We start from the raw sequence: 26,926 nt of genomic DNA on the forward strand, positions 1-26,926 counted from the left end.
GCTCCAACACCAAAACAATAATCTACTCAAAGTTGTTATCTTCTTTATTACTTTGAAAATATTCTTCTTAATTTGGTAAATATACAAGGTAAAATAAACTATCAGTGTAATTTTAATGAAAAGGAAGAGTAATAATAGAGGAAGATTTCATAACTTCTTTCTATTTTGGTGCATCCTACATATCTTTACTGTGCCAAAGCAAGTAGTAAGTATTTCCTTGTAAAAGTTATTGTGGGTACTTCACTGTGAACTTTAACATTTCCTTTCAGGGAATCTAATCCAACTCTGAAAGAAGTCAATGAAAATGATTGTCATTGATTTCAGTGGGAATGCAGTCAGTCAGAATGAATATATCTCAGAGGCTAGCTGATTACAGGAAAAAAACAATAAAGCAACACCAACAGCTTCCTTTATTATTATATCCTGAAATAAACCACATCCTGTGAGAAAAAAAAAAAAAGTAAATAAAAATAGCAAAGACAAAGCATAATTCAACTGCATCAGCATGTGCACTAGGGAAACAGTGAAAGTGAAAGGAAGGATATATGTGAGTTCTTTCATGAATTTCAAACAGGTGAATGTACAAAACGTGTAGGAAGGGAAAGAACACATGCATGTTTTTAATTCCATTTTCTCAACCTAAGAAAGAATAAGAGAAGAAAAGGTATGTAGTTTCAAATAATATTTATGTTACTCACTTCACGCATATTTAGGAATCACCTTTACAGATATGTCACAAGGGAACTGCAGTCATCTATATGCTAATTTTGAATTAAAAAAAGAAAAACAATGGAAGTAATTTCTAAAGAAAAGAATAAAGAAGCACACAGAAGTGTGCTTCAGCAAATAAGGGACTAAAAATCATGTTGAAATAACAGCAATAACAATAACAATATTATTATTATAACAACAAAAAATAAAAAGTTTATGTTCATGCATCAGGGTTGAGCTTTGAAAAAAACAAAAAATACCTTCATCTTCACCACGATCATTACTGGTTATATCATCTGCGCTTTTCTTTGTGTTGGCTCCTGGGATCATAATGAGGAGGAGAATAAAGGGAAAAAAGACAATTCAAAAACAGCAGGTTCTCAAAAATAAAAAAAACACTAGTACAAAAAAAGGAAAATGTAACAAAAATGTCAAAATCTGTTACATTTGAAATTGAAAAACAAAAAAGATGCAAACTGCACATAAACATAAAATGCCAAGAAGAACAAATTGAAAATATTCGAAAAAAATGTATCATATTCTGTGACAATGCAGTTACTTCTGTTAAAAATGATTTCTGCAAAAACAAAAGTAATGTGCTATTAAAAAAGAACAATATAAACCAAAAAAAGTATATTGAAAAATTTACCAAATTATGGTTTCTACATGAGAAATGCAATTAATTTCATTCTGTTCTGTAACCTTGAGGAAATAATGTCTTCAGTCACCATCTTCAATGACTTAATATTTTATTCATCCTCATGAAAATGTATTAAGAATTAGCCACAACCTGAATTTCATGGAACAAATGCAAATAAAATTATCACTGAGTCATACACAACTCGAATGGACCAAGATAAACCTCCTTACAATTTAATCTTGCTTCCCATATGAGCAAAAAGATATTTAAAACAACAAACTGCAAACAAAGGTGAAACAGAGTTGAGTCAATCGCAGACATAAAATCGGTCCAAAAGTAGCCTTGATTCAAATTATGCTAGATTCTATGCACTTCAGAAAAACCTAGAAATTAACTAAAAATACTTACTTACCATTATAAACATTGTACTTATTTATTAGAAGATTTAGCAAAGCATACATTATAATTTGTATTCAATATAAAGTTCATACATGCACATACACAGACATACACTCAAGTCCATACATCCCATAGCATCTACTCATGGGAGCAAAAGGAAACAGATATAGTTTTCCCCACCCTCTTCTTGGCCAATACTTCTATTTTCTGACTAAGAAAATATTAACCAAATTATCCTTGCATTCAACGTCTAATTATACTGTGCTTACTCCTGTATCAAGTAGCCCTTTGTAATCTAAAAGGCTACTAAATAAAGAATGAGACATGAATAAAAAACTCAATTTTTAATTCAGTTTAAAACTTAAATATGGGTACTAAATAAATAAAACCACTCTAACAATTTTTTCCATTAATTGTCTTTATTTGGAAGTGTATTTAAAAACATTATACTTCATTAACATTTTAATTTATGAGTTTTTGTATGAAGTTTGCATATGTCACAGAGACATCATATTTAGCTAAAATAATTATATTTAGCTAATATAATTATACTACTTATTTTTATCCTTCAATTTAAAATGTTCCTATATCCCTCAAAATTCAAGGTTTCAAGTAAATCTCAGTCCATAATTGTAAATAAGCACGACAGAAAGTTGTTAACAGTTACTAAAGCACTTAAAATTTGTTTATACATACGGTTTTGGGTTCTGTGCAGTGATTTTCTGATTTTTCTTGATAGAGACTGATTACAGATTTTCTGTAGAAATTTACTGGAAAGACTATTGTTCTATATGCAGATGTTGATTACTGAGTAAATATGTGAAAAACTGTGGCTGACACTCCATCTCCAGACAAAGCCTGCATCTTCAATGCAGTTGTGCACAAGTTATTGTGTGTGTAGTATACAAATACATTTCATTATATGTATTCAGTATATAATTAACCAAGTAAAATATCACAGCCAATGAAACACAGATGTTTCCTAATCTATAAATTTCTTTAAGAAGTGGCAGATAGAGGCTCTAAATCTTACTCAATATCCAAGTTTTGCTTTTTAATATTTCAAAATTTGTTCTTCCTTTCAAATTAGTTCTTTCTCAAGTGCTACTCAAGAAATATTAGTTTTGTATTTAGATAAACCAACTAGTCCACCTACAAAGTGACCTTAAATTATTTTTTGATTCATGTAAAAAATTAATGAGAAATAATTACTAATAGACAACACATCCACCTAGATACATGTTTCAAAGCATATAACAGAAGAAATTTTGATCTCAGTTCTACTGGAGACTTTGTAGTATCTACTGGACCTTGTACTGACAAACAAAAAAGGTCTGGTTGGTGATGTGGAAGTTGGGGCAGCCTTGGCTGCAGTGACCATGAGATGATGGAGTTCAGGATCATGGTGGAAGAAGCAGGGCAATAAGCAGGAATGCAAAAGTGGACCTTAGGAGAGCTAATTTTAGCCTCTTCATAGATTTGGAGGACGTCCATGGGATAAAGCTCTAGAAAGCAGGGGGTCCAAGATAGTTGGTTAGTATTTGAGCACTTCTTCCTCCATTTCCAAGATCAGTGCAAAGAAAGCAGGAGGCTCGCGCGGATGAGTAAGGAGCTTCTGGAAACGCTCACCTGGAAGAAGAAGGTTTATGGAGAGTGGAAAAAGGGGCTGGCCACTTGGGAGGAATATAGGAACACTGTCAGAACATGTAGGGATGCAACAAGAAAAGCTAAGGTCCACTTGAAATTGAGTCTGGCAAACTACGTCAAGGACAACAAGAAGGGCTTCTTCAGGTACATCAGCAGCAAAAGGAAGACCAGGGAAAATGTGGGCCTCACTGCTGAATGAGATGTGTTCTCATGATGGAGGATGAAGAGGAGGCAAAGCTGCTGAATGCCTTCTTTGCTGCTAAGGATAGACCTCAGAAATCCAGGACTGTGTAGGAAAGTGAAAAAGTCTGCAGAAAGGAAGACTGACCCTTCCTGGAGTAGGATTGGGTTAGAGATCATCTAGGCAAACTGGACACCCACAAATTCATTGGTTCCAATGGGATGTACCATGAGTGCTGGGTGAGCTGGCAGATGTTATTGCTAAACTGCTCTCCATCATCTTTGGAAGATCACGGAGAACAGGAGACATGTCTGAGGACTGGAGAAAAGCTAATATCACTCCAATTTCCAAAAAAGCAAGAAGAAGAACCTGGGAAACTACAGGACAATCTGCCTTACCTCCATCCCTAGAAAAGTGATACAATCGCTGATCCTGCATGTCATCTCTAAGCATTTGAATCAATATAAGGTTATTTGGAGTGGTCATCAAGGGGGAATCATGACTGACCAATCTGATAGCTTTCTATGATGGCATGACTGGCTGGGTAGAGGAGGTGAGAGCAGTGGATGTTGTTTACCTTGACTTCAGCAAGGCTTTTGACACTGTGGAGAAGGACATGGGAGTCTTGGTAAACAAGAAGTTGACAATGAGCCACCAATGTGCCCTTGTTGCTAAGAAGGCCAATGGTATTCTGCAGTGCATCAAGAAGAGTGCAGCAAGCAGGTTGAGGGAGGTTATTTCCTCTCCTCTCCTCTTCCCAAGTGAGGCCGCACCTGGAGTATTCTGTTCATTTCTGGGTTCCCCAGTTCAAGGAAAACAAGGAACTACTGGAGAAAGTCCAGTGTTGGACCATGAAGATCATTAGGGGACTGCAGCATCTCTGTCATGAGGAAAGCCTGAGTGAGCTCATTCTTTTTAGCATTGAAAAGAGAAAACTGAGAGGGGACCTTATCAGTGCTTATAAATATCTAAAGGGCGGGTGTCAAGATGACGGGGCCAGACTCTTCTCAATGGTGCCCAGTGACAGGACAAGGGGTGATGGGTACAAACTGAAACACAGGAAGCCCAGTGAGGTTGTGGAGTCTACCTCTCTGGAGATATTAAAAATGTACCTGGACACGTTCCTGTACAATCTGCTCTAGGTGAACCTACTTTAGCTGAGGGGTTGGACTTAATGATCTCCAGAGATCCCTTCCAACCCCTACCATTGTGTGACTCTAATTCTGTTAACCTAGCATGGCCAAATCCACCACTAAACTATGCTCCTAAGCACCACATCTGCATATCTTTTAAATACTTTAATAAATACTTTAATTCAGTAAGCATCTGTCTTTAAAAGTTTTTCATTCTGAAACATTGATCCATCCTCTAATGAACTTTTAAAAAATACTTGATTTTATTTATCTATGGATGTAAATTCACTTTGTAGTCCCAGAATAATTCTCAATGCCATGAATGAATCTGTCACAAATTAAGAAGTCACTGCACTGTAAGCACATCTTCTGACTCATCTTTCCTTTGATAATGAATAAAAGTCTCATTTAGAAAAGATTTTCTGGGGTTGCAAGTCTTCCCAGATATAGTCCTGATTTATACTATGTCTTCCTCCACTCAGATAATATGTATCATATACATGTAATGCATTCAGGTCCTATGCATGCATCGTATCATTGTTTGCATTTTAGATATCCATTCTGAAGCCTCCAAAGGCAGTAAAAAATTATAAAATACTGCTTAAGGTGATACATTTCTTTGCATTTTATAAGTAATTTCTCCATCTATCACGCAGCATACCTTTTGACCCCATTTAATTTTGGGAAAGTGTTCAGTTTTCAGAAGCCAAGCAGCAGGTTATTAGTGGTATGACCTCCCAGATTCATATTGAGCATGCTCAACCTTCTGGAAACTTCCAGCTCAAACCAGATTAACACAGGATTTAATAGTCATTCTCTCAGTAATATGCCTTATTTATACAGCCATTTCAATAGATCTCTAAAGCTTTTGGTTTCCCATCCCACGAGAAGTATTACAATTTCAAAATCAGCTCAAGTCAATAGTTCATTATAGTCTCAAAGGGGCAATGGGAAAGCAGAACTTTATTTTCCCTTCTGCCTTTCTCCCAAGACTAGTGGGCTAGCTTTATTTTGAGTCTCAGTGCACAAGCCTTTAGTCATTTCACATCCAAAAAAGAGGGAACAGAACAGCAGGGGAGTTTGGCTATCCCAAGTCTCCCTAGCTATCTTCACAGCTGTACCAAGAAGTTCTCTATTGACAGCTGAAGATAAAACAAAAGAGGTACATAGGCATTTCAAATAAAAATGGAGGAAAAGGATTACTGAGAACTACAGCTTTTCAAGGTATCTTAGAAGCTGACTGTAGATCACCTGCATTAGGATGGATCATAAAAGCAACACATCAATGTATCTGCATTTTCTAAGGTTGATTTTAATTGAAGAAAGAGAAACAGATGCATATTGTCTAGCTTTGAACTGCCATTATTTCTCAATTATTTACTTAATGCTGGAAATGTGTGTGCAATTATGTTGATGTACAGATGTGTAAATATAAACATATGTATACACACACACATACACATGAAAATGCTCTGTATAGTTAATAGTCTTCCAGAAAGAACATGGTTTTATTCTTTGACACTGTCTTCCCATTATGATGTTAAAACGAAATTACGATCTGTCAACAGTATGCATAATTCTGACAGACAGTCACATTTAATGATTTCAAAACAGTCCTTAGCCATAAATTAGATAACTTCCATCTCTCTCCTAAATAATACGAAAAATTGGACTCCTACTGTTCCATGTAGTTTTTAGTTTGGAAGCCAGTGAAAGCTTAGAATTTTACTTAAATTTTCTTGAATTACATTTGTTTGGGTTTGTTTTAATGGATATATTATCACTGAGTAGCAGAAGACAAAAGATTTTAGTGGCCGTTATTTTGATACCATTAACAAAACCATTTGGGTTGCTAGCTGCTAGCTTTGTATTGCAGCAGCATTTAACTGAAGAACACATAGCATAATTGAATTCTTGTTCTTAATGGCTCCAGCTGCAACACACATACAAATCACTAGAATTCCAGACCACAGCAAATGTGTAGATGCTGCTATATAGCCAGGGAATGTTTCTATTCAAGAAGAGGGAATTAAATGATAATTTTGTGTCATATTCGAAAATCCCTACAGAGATTTTTTTCTTCCATGCATTAGCGAAGATTAAAAAGAAGAAAAAAAAAAAAGAAAGCACTATTTGACAGGCTTCATTCACATCGGGAACCAATAAAAATATGTACATATACACTATTATTGAAAAAGAAAAATTCTAAGGCCAAAAAAAGGGTTGCATTAAAAACAAAGAAATTCTAATATAACATGAACTCTGTATTCTTCATTGCCTATAGTTTTCACTTAAATAATTATACATAATAACTTTGTTTTCAGAAAAATTGCTTGCATCTGTCCATGCATTAACTGTTTCATGTACAGAGAATGAAAGTAGGATAAAATTCCTAATATTTTACTGGTGACAGTACTCTGTTGCTGTTTCTTCCAAAGAAAGACAAAAATAACAACTACTCTGTGTCCTAAATTATGAGCTTCCTACAAGCTGTTTCTCGGGATAACAATAAGTGTATTAAATCAGGCCATCACTCATTTTTACATGCTTTAGAAGACGATAATGCAGGGCAATGGAATATATTAGTTGTCACACAGAGTGATTGTACTGTACTGTATAGTTTCACCATATATATATATATATATATAGAGAGAAAGAGAGAGAGAGAGAGGGGGACACAAACACTTTTCCAAAGTAGGAATGTTGTAGAAAGAGTTATTTACTACTTCTGTGCTTGATATGGGAATTTATTTTCTTACACGTTTATTCCACACCAGTATGTTGATATGCATTCACCTCATTAAAGAAAACACAGTATTCACACTGTTTTCAGGACAGGAAAAATCTTCAGGTTATCTGTAGATGATATATGATCCAGATCACTGGCCAGGACCAAAAAAAGCTTACAAAAAATAGCAATAACTGTTACCATTTAGGAGCTATATTGACACATGAAGTTTTGTTCTGTCTACATTCTGATTATACTATTCTGTATTCAGCCCTTGTCTCTTATTCCAATTAAGATTCAGTTGATAAAACCTTAACTTATATAACTGCGGGAAAATGTGGTATCCCTTCCCTTCTGTCAAATTTTTCATATCTTCCTATATATTCCACTCTAGAAAACTAAGCAATTCATTTTAAGAAGATTGTTAAATATAGGTCTATGATGAAGACAAACACTGCATTGACACTGGACATTGTCAAAGCTACTAAAAGAAACACATCTGAAAGCTATTTCTTATTTTGAAAATATTTGCATTTTTCTAGATTGTAATTATTCATCCTATAAAAAATATAAAACTAAGAATTTTTATCTTTCATGCTGTGTTAATCCATTTCAGTAATTTCTTTAACAAAAAATTGCCTTGAATAAAAATTACTGAAAAAAAAATTATTAAAACTATTGCACAGGGTTTAACAGATTGCTTTTATGGATATTTATTAATAAAACTGTCATTAAAATTTGTGAAGGTTAATAACTAATACAGAAAAGAGATAGCCACCTAAAATCAGAAATATTATTTTAATAGGGGTTTATGTTATGCAAGTTACACCACATCTAGAACTTAGAAGTCTTCTAAATATAGTACATGGCTTTGACAAAACATTCTATAATGGCTCAAAAGAAAGAAGGCATTGTGCAGCCTGCGCTTTCAGTGACCTCCAACAGATAAGGGGAGTGTTCTGGCACTTCCGGTGTAACTGAATTTGCTCTTTTTGGCAGGGAATGGATTGAACCTGCAATGCTTAATAATCAAATAAGGAAACCCTCATTAAAAAGCATAAATCTGCCATATAGTTATTTAACTTAATTGAGACAGAAGCATACTTTTTTTCTGTACAAGCATCAGGAGGAACACCTTTAGTATGAAAGGGTGGCAGTAACCACAAGTAGCTTATATTTCTCTGCTGAACTGATGCACTTCATTAGGTGTGAGTATAAAAATGTTAACATGTCTGAGTGCTCAATACTCCTGTGTAGAAGCACCGCATTCGTTTTCACCCATCTCACTTTACTCATTAGTGAAGTCATTCTGAAATTAGAAGAGACACCTACAAGCTACTTTATTGAACTAAAACATCCAAAATCTAACAATCAGTTTGATATATTGAAATGTTTAAAATGTTTATAAATGGAAACTTTCCCTTTGTGTTATACATGCTGGCTCTGTGCTGGCACAGCTCTTAAGCACATCCATAGTTTTAAGCACATAATCAGTCCTGTCAACTCCAAAGAAAATGCCAGTATGAGTAAGCTTCAGCACTGTGACAAAGCTGGCTTCAGTCCCGCCTGAAGACTGAGAACATGGGTAAGTCTACAGTAAAGACTACTACGGTAAGGATCCAAGAATATGAGGGCCTCTGTAGGATATATAAATCCCACTACAAAGATTGTCCAGAAGTGTATGAAATACACGGCAAGTCAGTGGGTGTAAGATATGGTCGGAGCATAATTAGCTGCAAAGGGGCATAAAGTTTTAGCATGATGATTACACCGCAGCTGCATTTCCCAGAATGTATAGAATTCTAAATTAAAAGGCACAAATCAACATTTGTTATTAATGAAAATTCCCAAGCCTACTAACTACACTCTAGCCAAAGTTTGTAACTAGGCTCTGCAAAAAGAATTCAGTAATGTTGACCTAAACTACCTGTAATTAAAGAGTATGTACTTTCAAATAAGCTTTAAGAGAGAGAAGTATCTATGTCTCATTTAAAATGAATATTAGTAGCTGTGTAAAAAAAAATTGACTTAACAGCCATTTTTAATAACTGAAGCTAACTTATACCCTCTGTAGACAGCTGAACAATGCAAGAATGCAAGCACTTACTCTGCATTTAACAATTGCCGGTGAAGTGTTTGTGCAAACTCTCCCTTTGGACATTTGTAGGCATCACTGGATGCTGTGAACTGAATAATCAACTCCTAAGAATACCTCTAATTATTTGATGCAGCTATTTTAATTGCTCACTTTGAACACAAGCTCTATTTGCAGCTGCCTTTGGAGGATTTGTGAAATAATTGTTTGTTATTTCAGTGGACCTTGTGAGAATGTAATTTTTTTTTTCATTGTAGTAGGTAATATGATAGTTTCACACTATATTCACTTCTAGTTTACCGGATTTCCAACATCTTAGTTTTTACTTGGGCATCATGTAAATGTCAGTTACAGGGAAGCAGGAGGTCTGTATAAGGAGTCCAGAGAAGTTAAATACAAAACCTCATTCATGTTTTTTTATTAGGGTTCGAGTTGTTTGGGGTTTATTTTGTTTTGACTTTAGCACTTAATTCAATGTTTTCAATCATTCTTCCACTAGATTTCAATCAAATCTTTACCCACATGTAACAATATATTAATTCCTACTGAAACTAGCAATATCAAACCAACCAAAACAATCGAACTATCAAACAAATAAAATGTTAATAAAAAGAGTTCTTAATTAAAAATGAAAAGACAAGATGCAATAGAATATACTACAGCAAACTAGATATAAGTTGGATATGATTAAGAGCTTTGTAACCTGAAAAATGAATCTCTAATTACTCTAATACTTCAAAAAATAGTATAAGCACAGAAAGAAATTTCATTAGCATACGATAGAAGAAGACAAGGAAATAAGATAAAAGTTGGAAAGTTCGTTTAAACATTGTATTCATTATTACTCAGTACTGAAAGCATATACATCAACCAAATTTATTGCCCTTCTCCCAAAGACCTTACACTATGAGAAGATACAAAGGGAAATATTCATTGCCAGGACTTCTAAATAAAACACTTAGAAAACATACTTTTAAATAAGAAAATCTTGCATTCTGTTGTTTCATTACTTCCACAGAAGGAGAAGATAACAGGAATGGACCACTTAGAAAATGTGCAGCATTATCCAAATATCAGGAAATTGATTTAGAGGTAATGAGAAAGGAATTCATGAGCACACTATTTCCCAGTCTCACTAAAATCCTGGGAATTAAATGGAGCAAATCTAGATTAAACAAACAAATCAAGAAACAGAAGACAAATTTATTTTGTGTTCATGTCATCATTTGTGAGGTTTCAGCTCGTGGCACACAAAGTTAGCGCATGCAGCATTAATGAAATTAGGAATGTAGGAATTTATGTGTAAAGTCATCAAAGGATTTTGCTTTTCATGTATCTACACTATCAATAACTCTAAAGAAAAGCAAACCCAAAACTAGTCCATACTAGTTGGAGTTGAAAACACGCTATTTCTGGTAATACTTTTCTGTACTCAGCTTGGTAAGATTTTTGGTTGTTTTCACATAAGAACAGTAGGAGAAAGGGAAGAAGAGGGGGAAAGCACAGACTGAAATAGCAATATCCCATGCTACTTACAGTCTAACTGCTTAAAAGCATGAATTCTGAGCATTTTATGGCTCTGTGAGATTTTATCTAGAAATGTAAAAGCTGAACAAGGATTGTTTTGATTCATACATGCTATATAACTATTAATTATATTAGGCTAGCATCAAAACAACTTCAACACTACACCTTTGATCTCACCAGTATCTGATCCATGTTCTCTCTGTTATTTGACAGTATAAGTTAACTGATGCTATGTTTGTGGGTTATATATCTGTTCTGGAGGAATAATCTTTTCTCTATCGATCCCAGTTGATCAGAATTCACGTCTCATTTTGGTTTTCCACTTTGCAATGTTTCAAGCATAATTTAAGCTTGGCATTTTCAGTGTTGGGGTTCATGCTTTATTCAAAATTTAAGAAGTAACAACAGTAGTTTGACAGTTATCATTGTGTGACAAAAGTAGGAAATTAGAAGCAAAAAATAAAAAGTCCTGTGTGATATAGTTATTACATGGCATGTGCTATTTAGTACCATGCAATATTATATAAAAACTTAATAATAGTGTAACACAATATGATTTTACTATTCCACTTGAAGAAAGACAAGTTGAGTTTTGCATTTAAAGGGAATGATATATGAACTGTATAGACATACAACTTAGGTATGCAATCACTTCTGAGAAATCAAATGCCAGTCTTCTTTGGCTAAATATAAATACTTCTTGTGAAAAGGAACAGGTAAAGCTTTTCTTCTTATGTTTTATTTAAGCAATACTATTGTATGTGTGTTGATGTTATCTGTTGTCATACATACCTCAGTGTCTACATGGAAAAAAATCAACAACTTAGTATTACATTGGTATTCAGCTGTACAAAAGATTTGAGTGTTTCCTTGTCTCAATCATTGCAATTTACAATTTAAAACATCTACCATCTATTTGAGATAATTAAATATAAGTGGCAGTTTTCCTAGGGAAAATAAGCCACGGAGCTTAAGTGTGTTGAAGGTCACTGACACAGTGAGTTAGCAAGAGTGTCTGAAAGAAGAACTGGCATAGCATCAGTCCAAATTATACCTGTCGGTATGTTGTTGTTATTCTGTCAGTCATATTAGTACTGAAATATGGCCTACAAGAACAAACCAGAAATACTGGCACTTCCCTACAACTAACAGCAACAACAAAAAAGGTATGAGGCTTTAAAACACAGGAAAAAAAGATAGCTGTGATGAAAATTTCTCAGGGTATTACTTCAGTTTTCTTCAGGCATCAACAAAACCTCCTGTCCAAGCTGAAAGCCTCCTGACAAAGACTGTGTGGTGTAGCAGAATATAGTTACTCTATGCCCTAGAACTCTCTCCTCTGCCATAAAGCATACCCAATTTCTGCCAATTTTTTTTTCACCTGAGGCAAAGTTTGAAAGGAAAAAAAACACTAGGTAGTAGTTATTGAACTACAGGTAAACTGCCACCAGACAAATTTCTTTATTTTCACTGTGTAAGTGGTTGTATGCATGTGTGTCTGTGTGATGTTTGCTATGTTCTCCGCAATCTTTTTAGTATTCCATGCCTGGATCTTTTAGTAGCACTGGAAAATGCTGTGTGCACAATGCACACTGTGTTGTGTTTTGCTTTTGAAGCATCACAGTGGCTATTTTCATGCTCCTTGCCAGTGAACTCTGATGAAATTGGCCATAGAAAGTTGTGGAAGGAAAAGAAAGGAAGTCAAATGAGTCAAATCATGCCTGACTAATCCAGTGGCCTTCCACAATGGGGCAACTGCATAACTGGATAAGGGAAAAGCTAGGGCCATCAGGCAATGGCAGAAGCTGTCCAGAGAGGTGGTTGAGTCATCATCCCTGGAGGTCTTTAAAAGACAGGTAGACGAGGTGCTCAGGGAGCTGGTTTAGTGACAGATAGGAATGGTTGGACAGGATGATCCAAGAGGTCTTTTCTATTCTGGTGATTCTATGATTCTGTGGTTGCAAACAATGACTCAATGTCCAAGTGAAAACCTGTATCCACTGATTTCCCTTAAGAGTCTGTACTACGACCAACATTATCTATTTATCAGTTATATAGTGGAATTGAGTGCACCCTCAGCAGCTTGGCAGATGGCACCAACCTGAGGGATGCAGTTGATACGGTTAAGGGAAGGGATGCTATCCACAGGGACCTGGACAGACTTGAAGAGAAGGCCCATAAGAACCTCATGGAGTTCAACAAAGCCATGCGCAAGGTCCTGCATCTGGGTTAGGGCACTCTTCAGTATTAGTATAGGCTGGGGATGAACAGAGAGCAGCCCTATGTAGAAAGACTTCGGGACACTCATGGATGAAAAAAACTGGACATGAGATGGCAATGTATGCTTGCAGCCCAGAAAGTCAATTGTAGCCTTGGTTGCACAAAAGTCAGTGTGGTCAGCATTACCGAGGGATGAGTTTTTATTTTTTGTGGTTTTTAAAATCTATAATACATTTTTTAATAATTCCTGAAAAAAAACTTATGACTGGACATTCTGCAACATTTGCATCTACAGTTTAAGGCAAGCATCTTTTAATGTTTCGGCATTTAAAATAAACTTTACTGTCACTCACATTTTAACTCTGATGATAATATACACAAAGTGATCAAAATGCATTGCCCTTCTCTGTTCCATATTGACTTTGCCACATTTCATTTTACTATCTTGTTTTACAGGTCTCTACACAGCCTTCCTCTTGGCTTTATTATGATTTTCTGTTGAAAAAGCAGCAATTCCAGTAACAACCCTTAATTTGAGATTCACACTCTTGCCTTTGAAAATAGGATCCAAATCCATTAATATCAGCACTATGGTACAAAACAGACCATTAAAATAATTGACAATGTTCTCTCTCTCAAGAGATCACAGATTTCCCCAACAAGAAAATAACATAATGTGACAAGTTCTTTTCTTCCAACTTTTTCTTCATTCCTTTACATGTTACTGCATCCTCTAGCACCATCCTCTTCTTAACACTAGTCAGGTTTCTTTTACTTCTTCCTTGCAAGACTTTGATCCTTCTCTTCTCTTACTCTTTTATGTCATTATGCTCTGTTGTTTCAGTTAACTACTACACTAGGGTCATGCTTAACTACCCATTAATACATACTCTGCTTCTCTAGACTATCAAATTATTCAACCCCATGCTGTCTTCAGTTATTTCCCATCTTTAGCATTCAGTAATAGTTGAATGCTATTTCAGTTCCTCTGATTTCATAATATTAATCTTACTTTGTTCTACACTCTTTTTTTCTTCTTTAGGTGTCCAGTTTTACAAGGAAGATGCAAGATACTATGCATTTCTCTTAAGAGTACCCAGAAATTAAAGATAGATAAAAGAAAGTTACAATAAGGCATATTTTGAGAAACTGAGATGTCAGAAGAGTAAATTCTAGCATCTGTATCCTTAGGTATGTTCAGGATAAACCAGAATTTTATTGTCAAAAAGGCTTTGAGGATGACATTATTGATCTACCAGTTAAATACTTCAGTGTCTAATTAAAATAAGCTACTGCAAAAGAAGATTAGTAGGAACCAAAAATGTGAATATTAAAATAAAGAAAAATAATGTTACTAGAGCCTAAGAAAAAAAGAGCAATTAAAAGCATCTGCAAGTATTTAGATACATTGCTAGAAAATAACCCAAAGCTATCTTTAAAGAAAAAGCATTGCTCTTTGATCTGCTAAAAATCTTTAGGCTTTGACATAGAATACTTGTTGATAAAATTTATTTGGCTTTTCAAAAAGCACTTTTCTGTGGAAGATGTTGAGAACATTATTATTCAAAGAGAAAGAGAGGAAGTAATATCACGGATTAAAAAAAAGCTACACAGAAGATGTTAAGTTGTAACCAGAGGTCAATTTTCAACATAGCAAAAGATTAATGGTGTAGTGAAATATTCTCTGTATTGATCTGATGTTGTTTAACATTCTGTTAATGATCTGGAAAAAACGATGACTTATGATATTGTACAATATTCCACTAATAGAAACTACATGAGCCAAGGCCAGAGAGAATGTGAATATCTTCAAAGAGAGTTTATAAAGCTAGATAAATGATGGATGATACTTAAGGTGCTATTTTTTGAACTGAAGTCAAACATATATCTAAATGCCTGTGAAATAAGACCAATTCACTCTGCAGTTAATGGAGAGAAAGAACGTCTGTCCCAGACGTTCAAATTGACAAATTGCAAACAAGGTGTGCTTTTTTCTCTTTTTAGTCTCTGAATAAGAAGTAAGCTCAGCACAGAGACAGAGGTACCTATACAAGTATTATATTTGAAAAGTAATAGTCATGCACAGTGGAAATAATAACTTGAGCCAGATACACAATTGTTAAATTCCAAATTATCCATAATTTCCAAAGAAAAAGGCGTGGCCATTACTCTAGTCATAGCAATGAGAACCTTCAAATAATAGCCAAATACAACACTCAGATTGTCAAAGCATAGCATGAAGTAATTCTGAAAATTTTGTTCAGTAATGTATAATAACCAGGTATGGCAGGTCTTATCGGGAATAATACATTCAAATTTAGTTTCATTTTTACACAGAAAGTATCAAAAAGAGAAAGTCTTCCATCTGTATTCTGTATTGCTGGAAGACAAAAACTGTCTTTTGTATGAAAAGAGACTCAATTAGAACCCTCAATTACATCTAGAGAACAGAGAAATAATAGGGATATCATTATTGTATTGTTCACTTATAGCATGTATGAAGTGGGAATACAAATTGTGTTGAATTCCTCTCAGTATTTTAATATATTTTAAAGCTATTCATCTTCAGGAGCTCAAGAGAAATGGTAGGTAGTTAAAAAAAAAAACAATGAAATCATAATCCAAACAGAAAACACTTATTACTATTTTATATTAACTTTCAAGCATGTTACTCCATATAACTGACAACAACAACTCAACAAATGACAAACAAGAGAGACAGGTCTAATTTTATTGAGATAACAAGGACTGCTTTATGCTTAAGATCAAGCTTATGGGGCAGAGATCATGTATTGTTTGTTTCACAATGTAGATCAGCCACAAAACTATCTGGTAATAAAAATTCCAGTTAGTTGAGTCAGAAGTCACTTTCACCATCTCAGTTCCTTACTCTGGTACATGAGAGAGCTGCTGCTTTTAGAGAAAGGAACAGAATAAATTTTTTTTGGTGTTGTCTTGTACAACACTTTTAACTTCAGTTTTTAATGGCGTCATGCAATTGATTTTTTACAACAAGGCAATCATTCAAGATGTATCAGCAGTGAAATCAAAAGCAGATGCTTGTTACTGTCCCTAGTCCTCACATGGAATAACTTTACTAAATTATGGTTTCAGTTAAAGAAATGGTTGGACTCGATGACCCAATGGGTCCCTTCCAACCCAGTGATTCTATGATTCTGGCTTGGTTCCTCTAAATAAAAGATAGCTCTGCTTCTACAATGGGTGTTTGAAGTAAACATACTGTTTAGCTTGCCTGCATCATATTTTTAACCTTAATTACAAAAAATAAAATAGTAGTTTCTTGAAAGAGTGGTTTTTTTTTTTTATTCCACCTTTAAAATTTACTGTACTACTTGATCGTATTCTATTCCAAGTTAAGAATCATAAAAGTAATACTATTTTCTTATGGGATAAAATGTGAGCCTCTACATGTTTAGAAAATCAGTTGTCTTAAAATACTTCTTAAAGCATAAATGCCAAGCACAAAATTACCTGTACAAAACTACATAAAAGAAGTGCATCTTAGTTTCTACAGTTAATTCAAATTCACAGTGTAAGTATGAGCCTGCTAATGTACTTTCAGAATGTATGCAATAATAAAAGGAATACACAAAGATCTGTCCTGAAAGAAGCAATGCCACTAGGAAGTATAAAGCAATTCACCCTAACATTCACACAGAAGAGCTGCAATAGCAGTGTAAAAAATGCACCAAGGTGCAATAAAAACCAAAGCTATGAACATGGCACCCCTTCCCATATGCAGATGGCAAGGCAAATTAAAAGTATTTCAATGCTGTGGAATTAGTTTTACCATTAAAAATATGCATAAGTTATTTCTACCCTTCAAATCTGTGAAACATTTTTACACAAAGTATATCTTTTTCTTTTAATTTTCATCAGAAATCTGTGATAACTGACAGAGAGCAAGTGTATCTATACGGACATAGAAAAAAAATTAACATCTATCATTTAAGACTGAGGTTGCATAGCCCACAATTAGAGTGGACAGTAATAGAAACATAGAATAATAAAATTGTTTAAGCCAGAAAACATTTTAAGATCATTGAGTCCAACCCTTAACCTAGCACTGACAAGTTTACCACATGGTTTTCCATATCTCAAAGCACCACTTCTACAGGTTTTTTAAATACTTCCAGGGATGATGAATCAACCACTTCCCTGCACAGCCTATTCCAAAGTTTGATAATCCTTTCAGTGAAGAATTTTTTCCCAATATCCAGCCTGAACCTCCTCTGGCATTTGAGGCCTTTGCCTCTCATCACTTGTTACTTGGAACAAGAGCTCATCACCCACCTAGCTACCACCTCCTTTCAGGTAGCTGCAAAGAGTGATAAGGTCTTCCTTGAGCCTCCTTTTCTACAGACTTAACCCCAGTTCCCTTAGCTGTTCCTCATAAAACTTGTTCTCTAAACCCTTCAGAAGCTTTGCAGCTCTTCTTTTTGTCGCTTCAGCCCCTCTATGTTTTTCTTGTAGTGAGGATGATCACTTCCCTAATCCTGCTGGCCACCCTGTTCCTGATATAAGCCAGGATACTATTGGTTCTCTTGGCCACCTAGGCACACTGACGGCTCATATTCAGCTGGCTGTCTACCGGTATCCCCAGGTGCTTTTCTGATGGCAGCTTTCCAGCCATTTGTCCCCAAGCCTGTAGCATTGCATGGCACTGTTGTGGCCCAAGTGCAGGACCTGACACTTAGCCTTGTGGAGCCTAAGATAAGCACCTACTGAACTTATAACAAAGAAAACAATAAGACATGAGCATTCATAGACTGGCAACAGGTATGGGTAATTAATTCTTAGATGAAGAGTGGCAGCATAGTCCTGGAAAGGGGCAGAGGGACACAAGGGTGATGTTTCCTTAAATCTCCAAAGTATAACGACGCTTACATCATGCTGCGTTGGGTTACATCATGTTACGACTAGTGATGTAACCCGTCGCAATGCAATGCACACATCGCATTCAGTCAGAATATTTTCAGCTTGTCCACATGATCACCGTGGCCAAGAGAACTTTGGTTGTGTCAATGAGAATCATTGTATTTCCGTAGTATTTCTGGGTGTTCATGAACAGAAATTTCCTTGTTTTTAAGAAAAATACAAAATGCAAATAGAACTAAAATATATTATACATATGTAAAACAAATGTTTAGAGCATGCAGATATGCTTGCTCTGATGACAATATGGGTATGTTCTATAACAAGCTTAGGAGCAAGTAAATCAGGAGAGAAATGTCAGATGCTTCACTCTTCCTATAAACAATATCCCTGTGTTTAAGGATAATATACTCCTTCCTGTTCAGTCAGAGGGGTATTGTTTTGGTTTTTTTGTTTGGTTTTTGTTTTATGGGGTGTTTTTGGGGTTTTTTTTTTACAGAATGCTTTAAAGGAACACGTTAAACATAACTTTAAGGTAAGGTGTTAGGGTAAACGTTTCGTCTATGTCATAGGTGTAACTCTTTTGTACTACTAAATCAAGCTTCAACTCAAGGTGAAGAAATTATTTCCATGCAGCAGTAGCCTGTTGAAGGCATCACGACAGGCCCATCGCTAGTGACACCATAGCACTCACTGGAGTCTACAGCAGCTAAACTGTGGTTGATAGTGGAGCTGGTGCTCAGTGGAGTACTCAGACAGCTGGGGCAGCTGCAGCAACTGTGACTAGAGCCAAATATTGTGCAACAGAAAGAAGTTGCCTAACTGATAAGAGTAAAAACAAGCAAGTCTAAGTTTTGTCTCACACTGCCTCTTCTTTTCTTCTTTTAGTCTAGTCTTGATGCTAGTACTTGAGCAGAAGCATTTGGATTTATCTACGGGCATTTTTTCCAGGTATCTTCTATTTGAAAAAGTGACAGATATCTGAATGCACGATTGCAGCTTTTCCCTGTAGTAGACCACAGTAAGCTTATTATTTCCCACTTTGTTTTTTCCATGCTACCCCCTAGGAAGCATTTTTCTAAACATTTAAATATAGGAGAGGTGAATATCATAGTCACAAAGCCATTAACTTTTTTGTTAATTCCATAGTCTTTAATCCTCAAATTTAGATGGAGAAATGGTAGTTAGTGTAGGATGCAAAAAAACTGGCAAGAAGAGTCTGATGCTACATGCCAGTATGTTTTTTACATTTTCTGCTACCAGATTTGAACATAAATTATTTCTAATCTACTGAATACTGTGAATTTTCACTGCTGCTTTTGTTTATGTTCAGTTAATGCTTCTCCCATTCTGCATGGCTTTGCAAAAGGTATATACAAAAGGTGTATAAAGTCTTGCCGATTTTCTGCTCTCCATCTTGGACTTCGCTCATAGCTTGCATAAACACACATACAAACACACAAACAGGTAACATCGCTTTTTCTTGAAAAACTGATTGGAAATGGAATGTTTTTTAAGGTTGGTATTCAATTTAGATGTGAAAATGTATCTTCCCATGGGCAGATACAGTCATGAAAGTATTTACCATTTCTTTACTAAATCCCACCCTTTCTGCACCTCCTGTCATCTGCTTATTCCTGTCTTCTTGCTAGACGCTAATTCAAATGTACATGTGATTTCTCCAGAGCTCATCTCAGACAGAAATGTGTCAAGTTAGCAAAGAATGGCTCTTTCAACTGATTAAACTGAAACACTTTGACTGAAATGGGTTAGGAGACAATCATCTGATTAGCTTCACTAGCAAAGGCAGCAATTGCTATCTTGGATGGTGATAAGCAGTGACTTCGCTGGCACAGCTGCAGCAGGAAAAGGATGTATCTGCTTTTCTGAAACATTTAAGTAGGTAAGAAGTCATTAACAGAGTAGAAAGGATTAAGAATTTGCTGGAGAAAGATAACCGCTAATTCAGTCTCTAAGAATGGAATCAGATAGTGGAGCAGTATTATGTCATCAGGAGCAGGAACTACAATGCATAAAGGAGTACGTGCCAATGAATGACAATCCTCAATACACTCAGTACAGCTGATTCGCAAAAATATGTGAATCCACATTGCAAAAGAAATATTTTGTCTCAATTCTGCTCCTATCCTGCCTATTCCTTCTCCTTTAATGACAAGACATGCTATACTTAAATCAAACCAAATACCTCTATCCTGAAAAAATACTAATGAAATGCCTGGAATCAGATCACAACACAGTCAAAGTGACTAACTACGACTGAAAAAAAAAAGAAAGACAAACGCATTTCAGGACTGGGTCTTGATTCTTGTGCTTCAGAAAAGTTTAGATACATATCAGGCATGTAGGCCTTCTGAAATCAGGTTTTCAGTTTTGCTGAAAGACTGAGAGTAAGGTTTGCATCTTAAATAATCAATTCTAAAGGGCAAAAAAAAAAGACTAATGTGACACAGTGGTGCAGTCAGAATAATTGCTATCTATACAGGTAGGTTTGCATGGAGAATACAGTCTCTAGGTGCTGTGTTTGAACAGCATCAATTTTTAACTGCTATGCTGAAATACTGAACCCCTGAAGCAAGAAGGGAAGAAAAGGGGAACTGAGCTTGGAGGTTGTCCCTAAGGCACTATACCTTCCAGGACTCCTTCTGGGACAATTCTAATTATGCATCAGCTTTCACTCAAGGTTTTGCCGGAAGGCACTATCTAGTCATAAATAATTATTCACATCATTGACTCCAGCAAAGACTCATTCTTTTCTAAAGCAAGAATGTTAAACTGTGAATCAGGTCAGAATCCCATTTTTTAAGCAATCTGAAAAGTCTTCCACTGTAGATTACATAAAGACTTTAAAGGAGAAATTTGGTTTTATGGATGAAATTGCTTTAAGGTTTACGCTAAAACATCTACATTTCCGTGTAATTAATAGAACAATTTATTCTGGAATCTTCTACCACATTAGTAAAAGGATCTATGTCCTTCCTGCACCCAAGCAGCAGGGATTCACGACATTACAGGCTAAGTTAGAATAACCAGGCTTCTGCTAATGAGGAATAAGTCCAGTTTAACAGAATAAAAAATTCAGCAGGTTGTCACCAAGAGAGGTGGTTGGCAAAACAATGCCTTGGCTTATGAAGTTTGTGGCATCATATTTCAGATTTGCAATAGAAAAACAGGTGGAATATGGAGCCTGAGAGTAGACTGTATGACACAAAAGCTGCAGAAGTGCACCCTGGCATATGAAAACAAATTCTAAGTAGAGAAGTGTATTCTTTTTTTTTACTTCTGTAGAGCTTAATAGATATTTGTTTATAATCACAGTCACATATTTATAAATTAACCACAATGTCAAATTCATTTGAAATTTAAAGTGAAGTACACATCTAGTTGAGATACAGCAATACCATGTGGAACCTAATAATGCCTTTAGAAGTTCAAGTCTCTCAGTTTTGATTCCACCACAATTTTTTTATTAACATTATTTACTGTCTTGAATGCTGTAGATATACTCTTTTCTCCTCATGCATGAACAGAACACTTAAAATTATTTAAGTCATTACACTGTCATGTGTTTCCACTGCTGCAATACTGAAATCCTAATCCCTATTTTAAACATGACAGTCTTACTGTTTATTGCAGTCATAGAAACGCATCTTCATGTAAGAAGCAAAACCAACTTTAAGATAGGCATAGATTACATTCATTAACACTGTAAAGCAATACATCCATTTTCACACAAAAAGTAATTATTTTGTTTAGATGGAGTGAAATGAAGTCTATTTTATGATATTCACTTGCTGTAATAAGACAACATTAAGGTAAACGTAGGCCTTAGCAGCAAAGGAAATGTGACCTAGAAAAGGACAAGTTACTACATTAAAATCCCGCATCTTCTCTTTTCTGAAACAGATTCTATTGTAATCCTAAAAATGTCAAGAGTCAGCAGAGAGACTAATAGGTTATTTAAACTCTTGGTCCTTGCTTTACGATCAGTACAGCCAAGCACAACATGAGCTTTGCCATAAGACCTGTTAGGATGATTATCATATTTATTCTAGCAAGATTTTTAGAATGACAAACTGTAAGTACGTATCCAGGTACTGCTTGTTCCCTTGCTTACTGCAAATGGACATCTGAAAACAATACAAGGGCAGGCATCAGTTTATCAGAGAACTATAATCTTCAATTGACCTGCAATTTAAAAGTGAAAAAAAAAAATATTCAATTTCTTCTGCACATCTTATGCTGCTAAATCATATTTCCACTAGCGAATCCAAATAACTGCGATAAGTATAGGTAAATAGGAATTATTTTCGAGGGATTGAATTATGAAGATGTTTTAAAAGCAGAACACATTCCCCAAAATCCCTGATAAGCTACACCACACTGCTCATGTAAGTCACCTTTAACAATTCCAGCATTATAGTCCCTTTCCAAAGTTGCAATGCATGACTGGAAGAGAATGTGTAGGAAGCAGACAGCAAGTCCTACTAACAGGAGCTTAATTACCAGAGCAGGTAACAGACAAATGAACTGTGTTTATGTGAAACCTCTGATGGGACCTTTATTACTCCCTGATGCTGTGTACAAAGAACAAAATGCTTGGTCTTCTTGACTACCATCCTTTCCTGTCTAGTCAGACTGTGAGACACTAGCTTCAATCAGGTTCCCCTAGGAATTAATTCTGGAAACAGTGTGATGGCTATGAGCCAAAAGCTGCTGACAAATTTACTTTTGAAAATCTAGGATGATTTAATCAAAGTCCATACGTGGCTCACATGATTAAATAATCTGGCTACATCTAATACCATATGAAGTAGTTGCATTGCCTGTTGGGCAGGAATTGAACATGAAACCAGTAACCTATCAGAAACAGTAGAAGAACAAGAAAGGTAGCCATTTGAACGAACTTCAGAATAAATTATCATAGCGGTATCTTTTCATGCTTTAAACTAGCATGGGCACAAATGTAGAAAAAGTCACAGAGCAACAAGTCAGAAATTCACACATAGGTAGACAAACCACTTCATGAAATGAATTTAAACCTGCAAAATATTAATTTCATGAGAACAAAAGAAGAATATCAGTAAAGAATAGAAATAGACTAATTAAAATAACAGAGAGAATAGATAGTGACATTTCCATTATTTTCTGAAAGCATTCTGAACAGCTATACAACTTCTAAACAAAATGCAGATGAGAGATTTAAATTTACTCAGAAGCCTTCACCTGCATATTGTTAGATCTTGTAGGTAACAGTGATGCATGTCAGTCCCAGTTAAGGAAGTTAAGTTGGGTTTCTCCAGTTTATAGCTAATGTAAAGACTGTTACAACTAGGAACAGCTCCAATTCTAGGCTCCAGATTTTGCCTCCTTAATTCTTTTTTAATTATTTTATTTCCTATACATATCAATTAGTCTGTCTTTGTGAAGATGGTTTAATCCTTAATTAAAGTGAGATTTCTGCTTTCTTACCATATACTATCTGTTAAATTGCTAGGAATAGCCTGAAATCAATGTAATTACTCACAGAAGAAATACACTTATTGTGCAATACTAGAAAAACAACAGAAGTGGGGAGCAGAGAACTAAGTCCTAGTTATCTATGTATACCTACAGACTGCAAAAATTCCTTTTGACTCTGGCCTCTAAAGAAAGAAAAAAAACCTGAGCCTCAGCAGGCAGTAGAGAGAGGAAGCCTCTCCAGGGAACAATTTACGCCACTGGTGATAGGCTGGATTTATGAGCCCTCACTAAGTAGTTCTGGTTCTGAAATTTATACCTACAATCTTCTTGTAAACAGTTTCTACTGTCCGGCCTATCGCTTAAGGAAAAAAAATGCAGCCCTACAGGTGACATCATCAAGTGGCAAAGCAATGACTAGACTAACAATTGAAAAAACTTTGAAATGTAATACTAAAATGCAGAAATAAAAGATGGTTACTTTAACAAATATATAACACATAGATGCTTCAAATATGGGGAAAAATGAAATGGCTTTAATGAGCCGCCAAGAGATTGTCTGTAATGTATGAAGTAGCAGTGTACATAGATCCCTGAGCTAGCACCAAATAGGCGTATTGGCAACTAGAAGCAGAAAAACTATATTACGGTCCTCCATTCCAGCTAATTAGCTCTGATAAGCGGCAAGAAGACTTGGTTTAGGTGCAGCAACTCATTATGTTCCCCACACAGCACTGCACAATGTAGATATATAGGTTTATTTGGAGTAAGTATAGGAATAGTTAAAACTTCGTTGTATTTTACAGTGACAACATTCTCTTAATGTTCTGTCTCTAGCAGCTGAACCTCATCTGGATTATATTAATTCTCTGAAACACCTTGTATTTATATGGGCTACTTTATATAAACAAACAAACAAACAAATTCACATGATTATTAAAGTAGCCTTTTTAAATAAAATGAAGACATTTCAATTCTCTGACTAAAACATATCATTATAATTTTGTCGGCATCTGCTTTGAATATTTACCAGGAATTTGGTATTATCAAAGGGCAATATTTACATTGGGGTGAAATGCAGGAGAAAAAAATGCCTTTTTAGCACAGCATTGTAAGTGTACAATTTTTGTCACAATTAATGAAACAAACAGTGGTATAATAATGGCTTTGTCAGATCAGGTATAACTGAGGTAAATGTAGTATTAGTTTAAATATACACTGAGTGATCTGTTTCTAACGACTCTTCAACACTGCCAGAGTGAATCACTACCGTTGACAAGAAATTACACTACCATTTGTTTTTTTTAATTAAATGAAATTTTTCTTCATAATTATTTTGAGAAGAAAAATACAAATTAAAGCAATTAGTTCCTCGCTTTCAGTTATATAAACAAACTGCATTATTACAAAATTATTCCTACACAAAGATAGTTCAGAAGCCTAAACTTGCACAATTTATGTATCTGCATTGAAAGGCTCATGCCTGGAGTGCATGTCCACAGGGTTTTGCCATTATATATATTTTGCCATCCATACTTGCAATGTCCACATCCACCGTCATGAAGCTTTCTACCACAGATAGCCACATTTAGGAATTCTTCATGTGGGGTCTCACATGTTCTTAATTTCTAATGTTGAGAAGCTCAAGGAACTCAGACTTTCTGATATATATTCTTCAGCAACAATAAAGAGTGAAATTCTACATCCAGTTAGAGAGATACAATTGAGCAACAGGGAAGGGTGCCACATAGCCATGAAGGACACACTTTCAGTACATCCTCATACAAATCTACGGTGTCTTGCGTCATCTAGCTTGGACTAGCATTAATTTCTGTGGAAATACCTGCAACATTAGAGTTGAACATTTGAACAGAGTTATCACCCTCACAAGTTTTGAGGCAAGCTAGCATCTCCACAATGCATTTGCTGTCTATTCTGAGACTGAACTACCTAAGTACTGCCTTTCACAGAAAATTGTCATGGGCAAGTCTTTGGCCTTTGTGAGAAACATAAGTTCTTCTCTGAAAATGAAATGTAGCTGAAATGAATTTTCCAAAGCATCTGACATACAGTTACATCATTAGGACTATTGTTGTGTTCAGTTTGGTCAAGAAAAACGTGATTATAAGAAAACATTAGTCATACCTTCATACTGAAATAGGTAATGGTGTTTACCTATTTAGGTAAATGGAGTGCTTTTGGGTCTATTATACACTTAATGTTGTTATACATATGGTTCTGGTGTTCTTCACAGGTAAACAGAAAATTTGATCCATGGGAATTCTGCTGCTCTCTGTTAGTTATTAATTCTAATCAATACTACTCTGTATTCCATGTGCACTGAAAATGTATTGTTTGTTTGTTTTAGTGGATTACTTATGCTATTCTTTATGTATAACAACTCTTTAAATCTTTTGCCGTAAGGCATTACCTCTGGCTCTTATGCAGCCCTTTTCTGCATCCTTCAGTTTACATAACATTGGAAACATGATCTCTATCAGTGTCCAACTGAAACAATTGTCATTGTGTTACACAATAATAAAATCTTAAAATAATGATGACTAGAAAAATGAATAATCCTTAAAAAAACACAATAACTTCAAAGTATATATAAAATTGGAACTTAAACCTGACGAGTCACATGGCTACTAATATGCTAATTATTTGACTATACTAATTATTGGCAATGTGCATGCTTAAAACAAGGACTTCCTACCTGGAGCTTATTGTGTTTATTGTGAAGCTAAATTTATGCCAGTGTTGTGAAAAAAAAAAAAGATCAGTATCAGCATTATATGCTCTGTGGTTGTTTAAGAAGAAAATAAATGGGAGGGCAGGAGTAAAAAGAGAAATTTTATTTATAAACAAATTCAGCAAATTGAAGAGGTCATTAAAAGTGACACAATAAATTACATTATAGAATACCTTCTTAAAAGTCAGCTAAACTGCTGTACAACTTGGATACTGCTCTGCAGGCTTTGAGGCTTTTAGTCTGCTAATTTAAAAGGTTTAAACCTAATTATTGCTAGCAAGTGTGCTATGCTGACAGCTCTAAAGAGAGAAATATTCTATTTACCTTCAGAAGGAGTACAGTAAAAGAAAGTAAGTACAATCTGACTGAGTCAGATCAAAGAGTGGAGTATCTTTCTTAAGATAACTGAAATGGTAAAATGATGCTTGCATTTTATTTCCAAATACTTGTTTCTAGATACTTATGTGAATACTTAAAGAAATAAGAGATAAAAGAAATAAACAAAGAATTACTAAGATA

At 35.2% G+C, this 26,926-nt stretch overlaps 1 protein-coding gene across 2 annotated transcripts in view; it reads right to left on the reverse strand.

The window, feature by feature from the left end:
- NLGN4X (neuroligin 4 X-linked) overlaps positions 1-26,926 on the reverse strand; it is a 119,268-nt gene that overhangs the window by 78,895 nt on the left and 13,447 nt on the right. The window contains exon 2 of one of the 2 annotated variants that reach the window (XM_009565983.2): positions 972-1,031. The exons of the other annotated variant lie outside the window; for it this stretch is intronic. Within the exon in view, the coding sequence (XP_009564278.1) occupies positions 972-1,031 (60 nt within the window). The remainder of the gene's footprint in view (positions 1-971; positions 1,032-26,926) is intronic. 2 annotated transcript variants of the gene reach the window in all.

This window comes from Cuculus canorus, chromosome 1 (assembly GCF_017976375.1).
Source record: "Cuculus canorus isolate bCucCan1 chromosome 1, bCucCan1.pri, whole genome shotgun sequence".
NCBI classification, from domain to species: domain Eukaryota; kingdom Metazoa; phylum Chordata; class Aves; order Cuculiformes; family Cuculidae; genus Cuculus; species Cuculus canorus.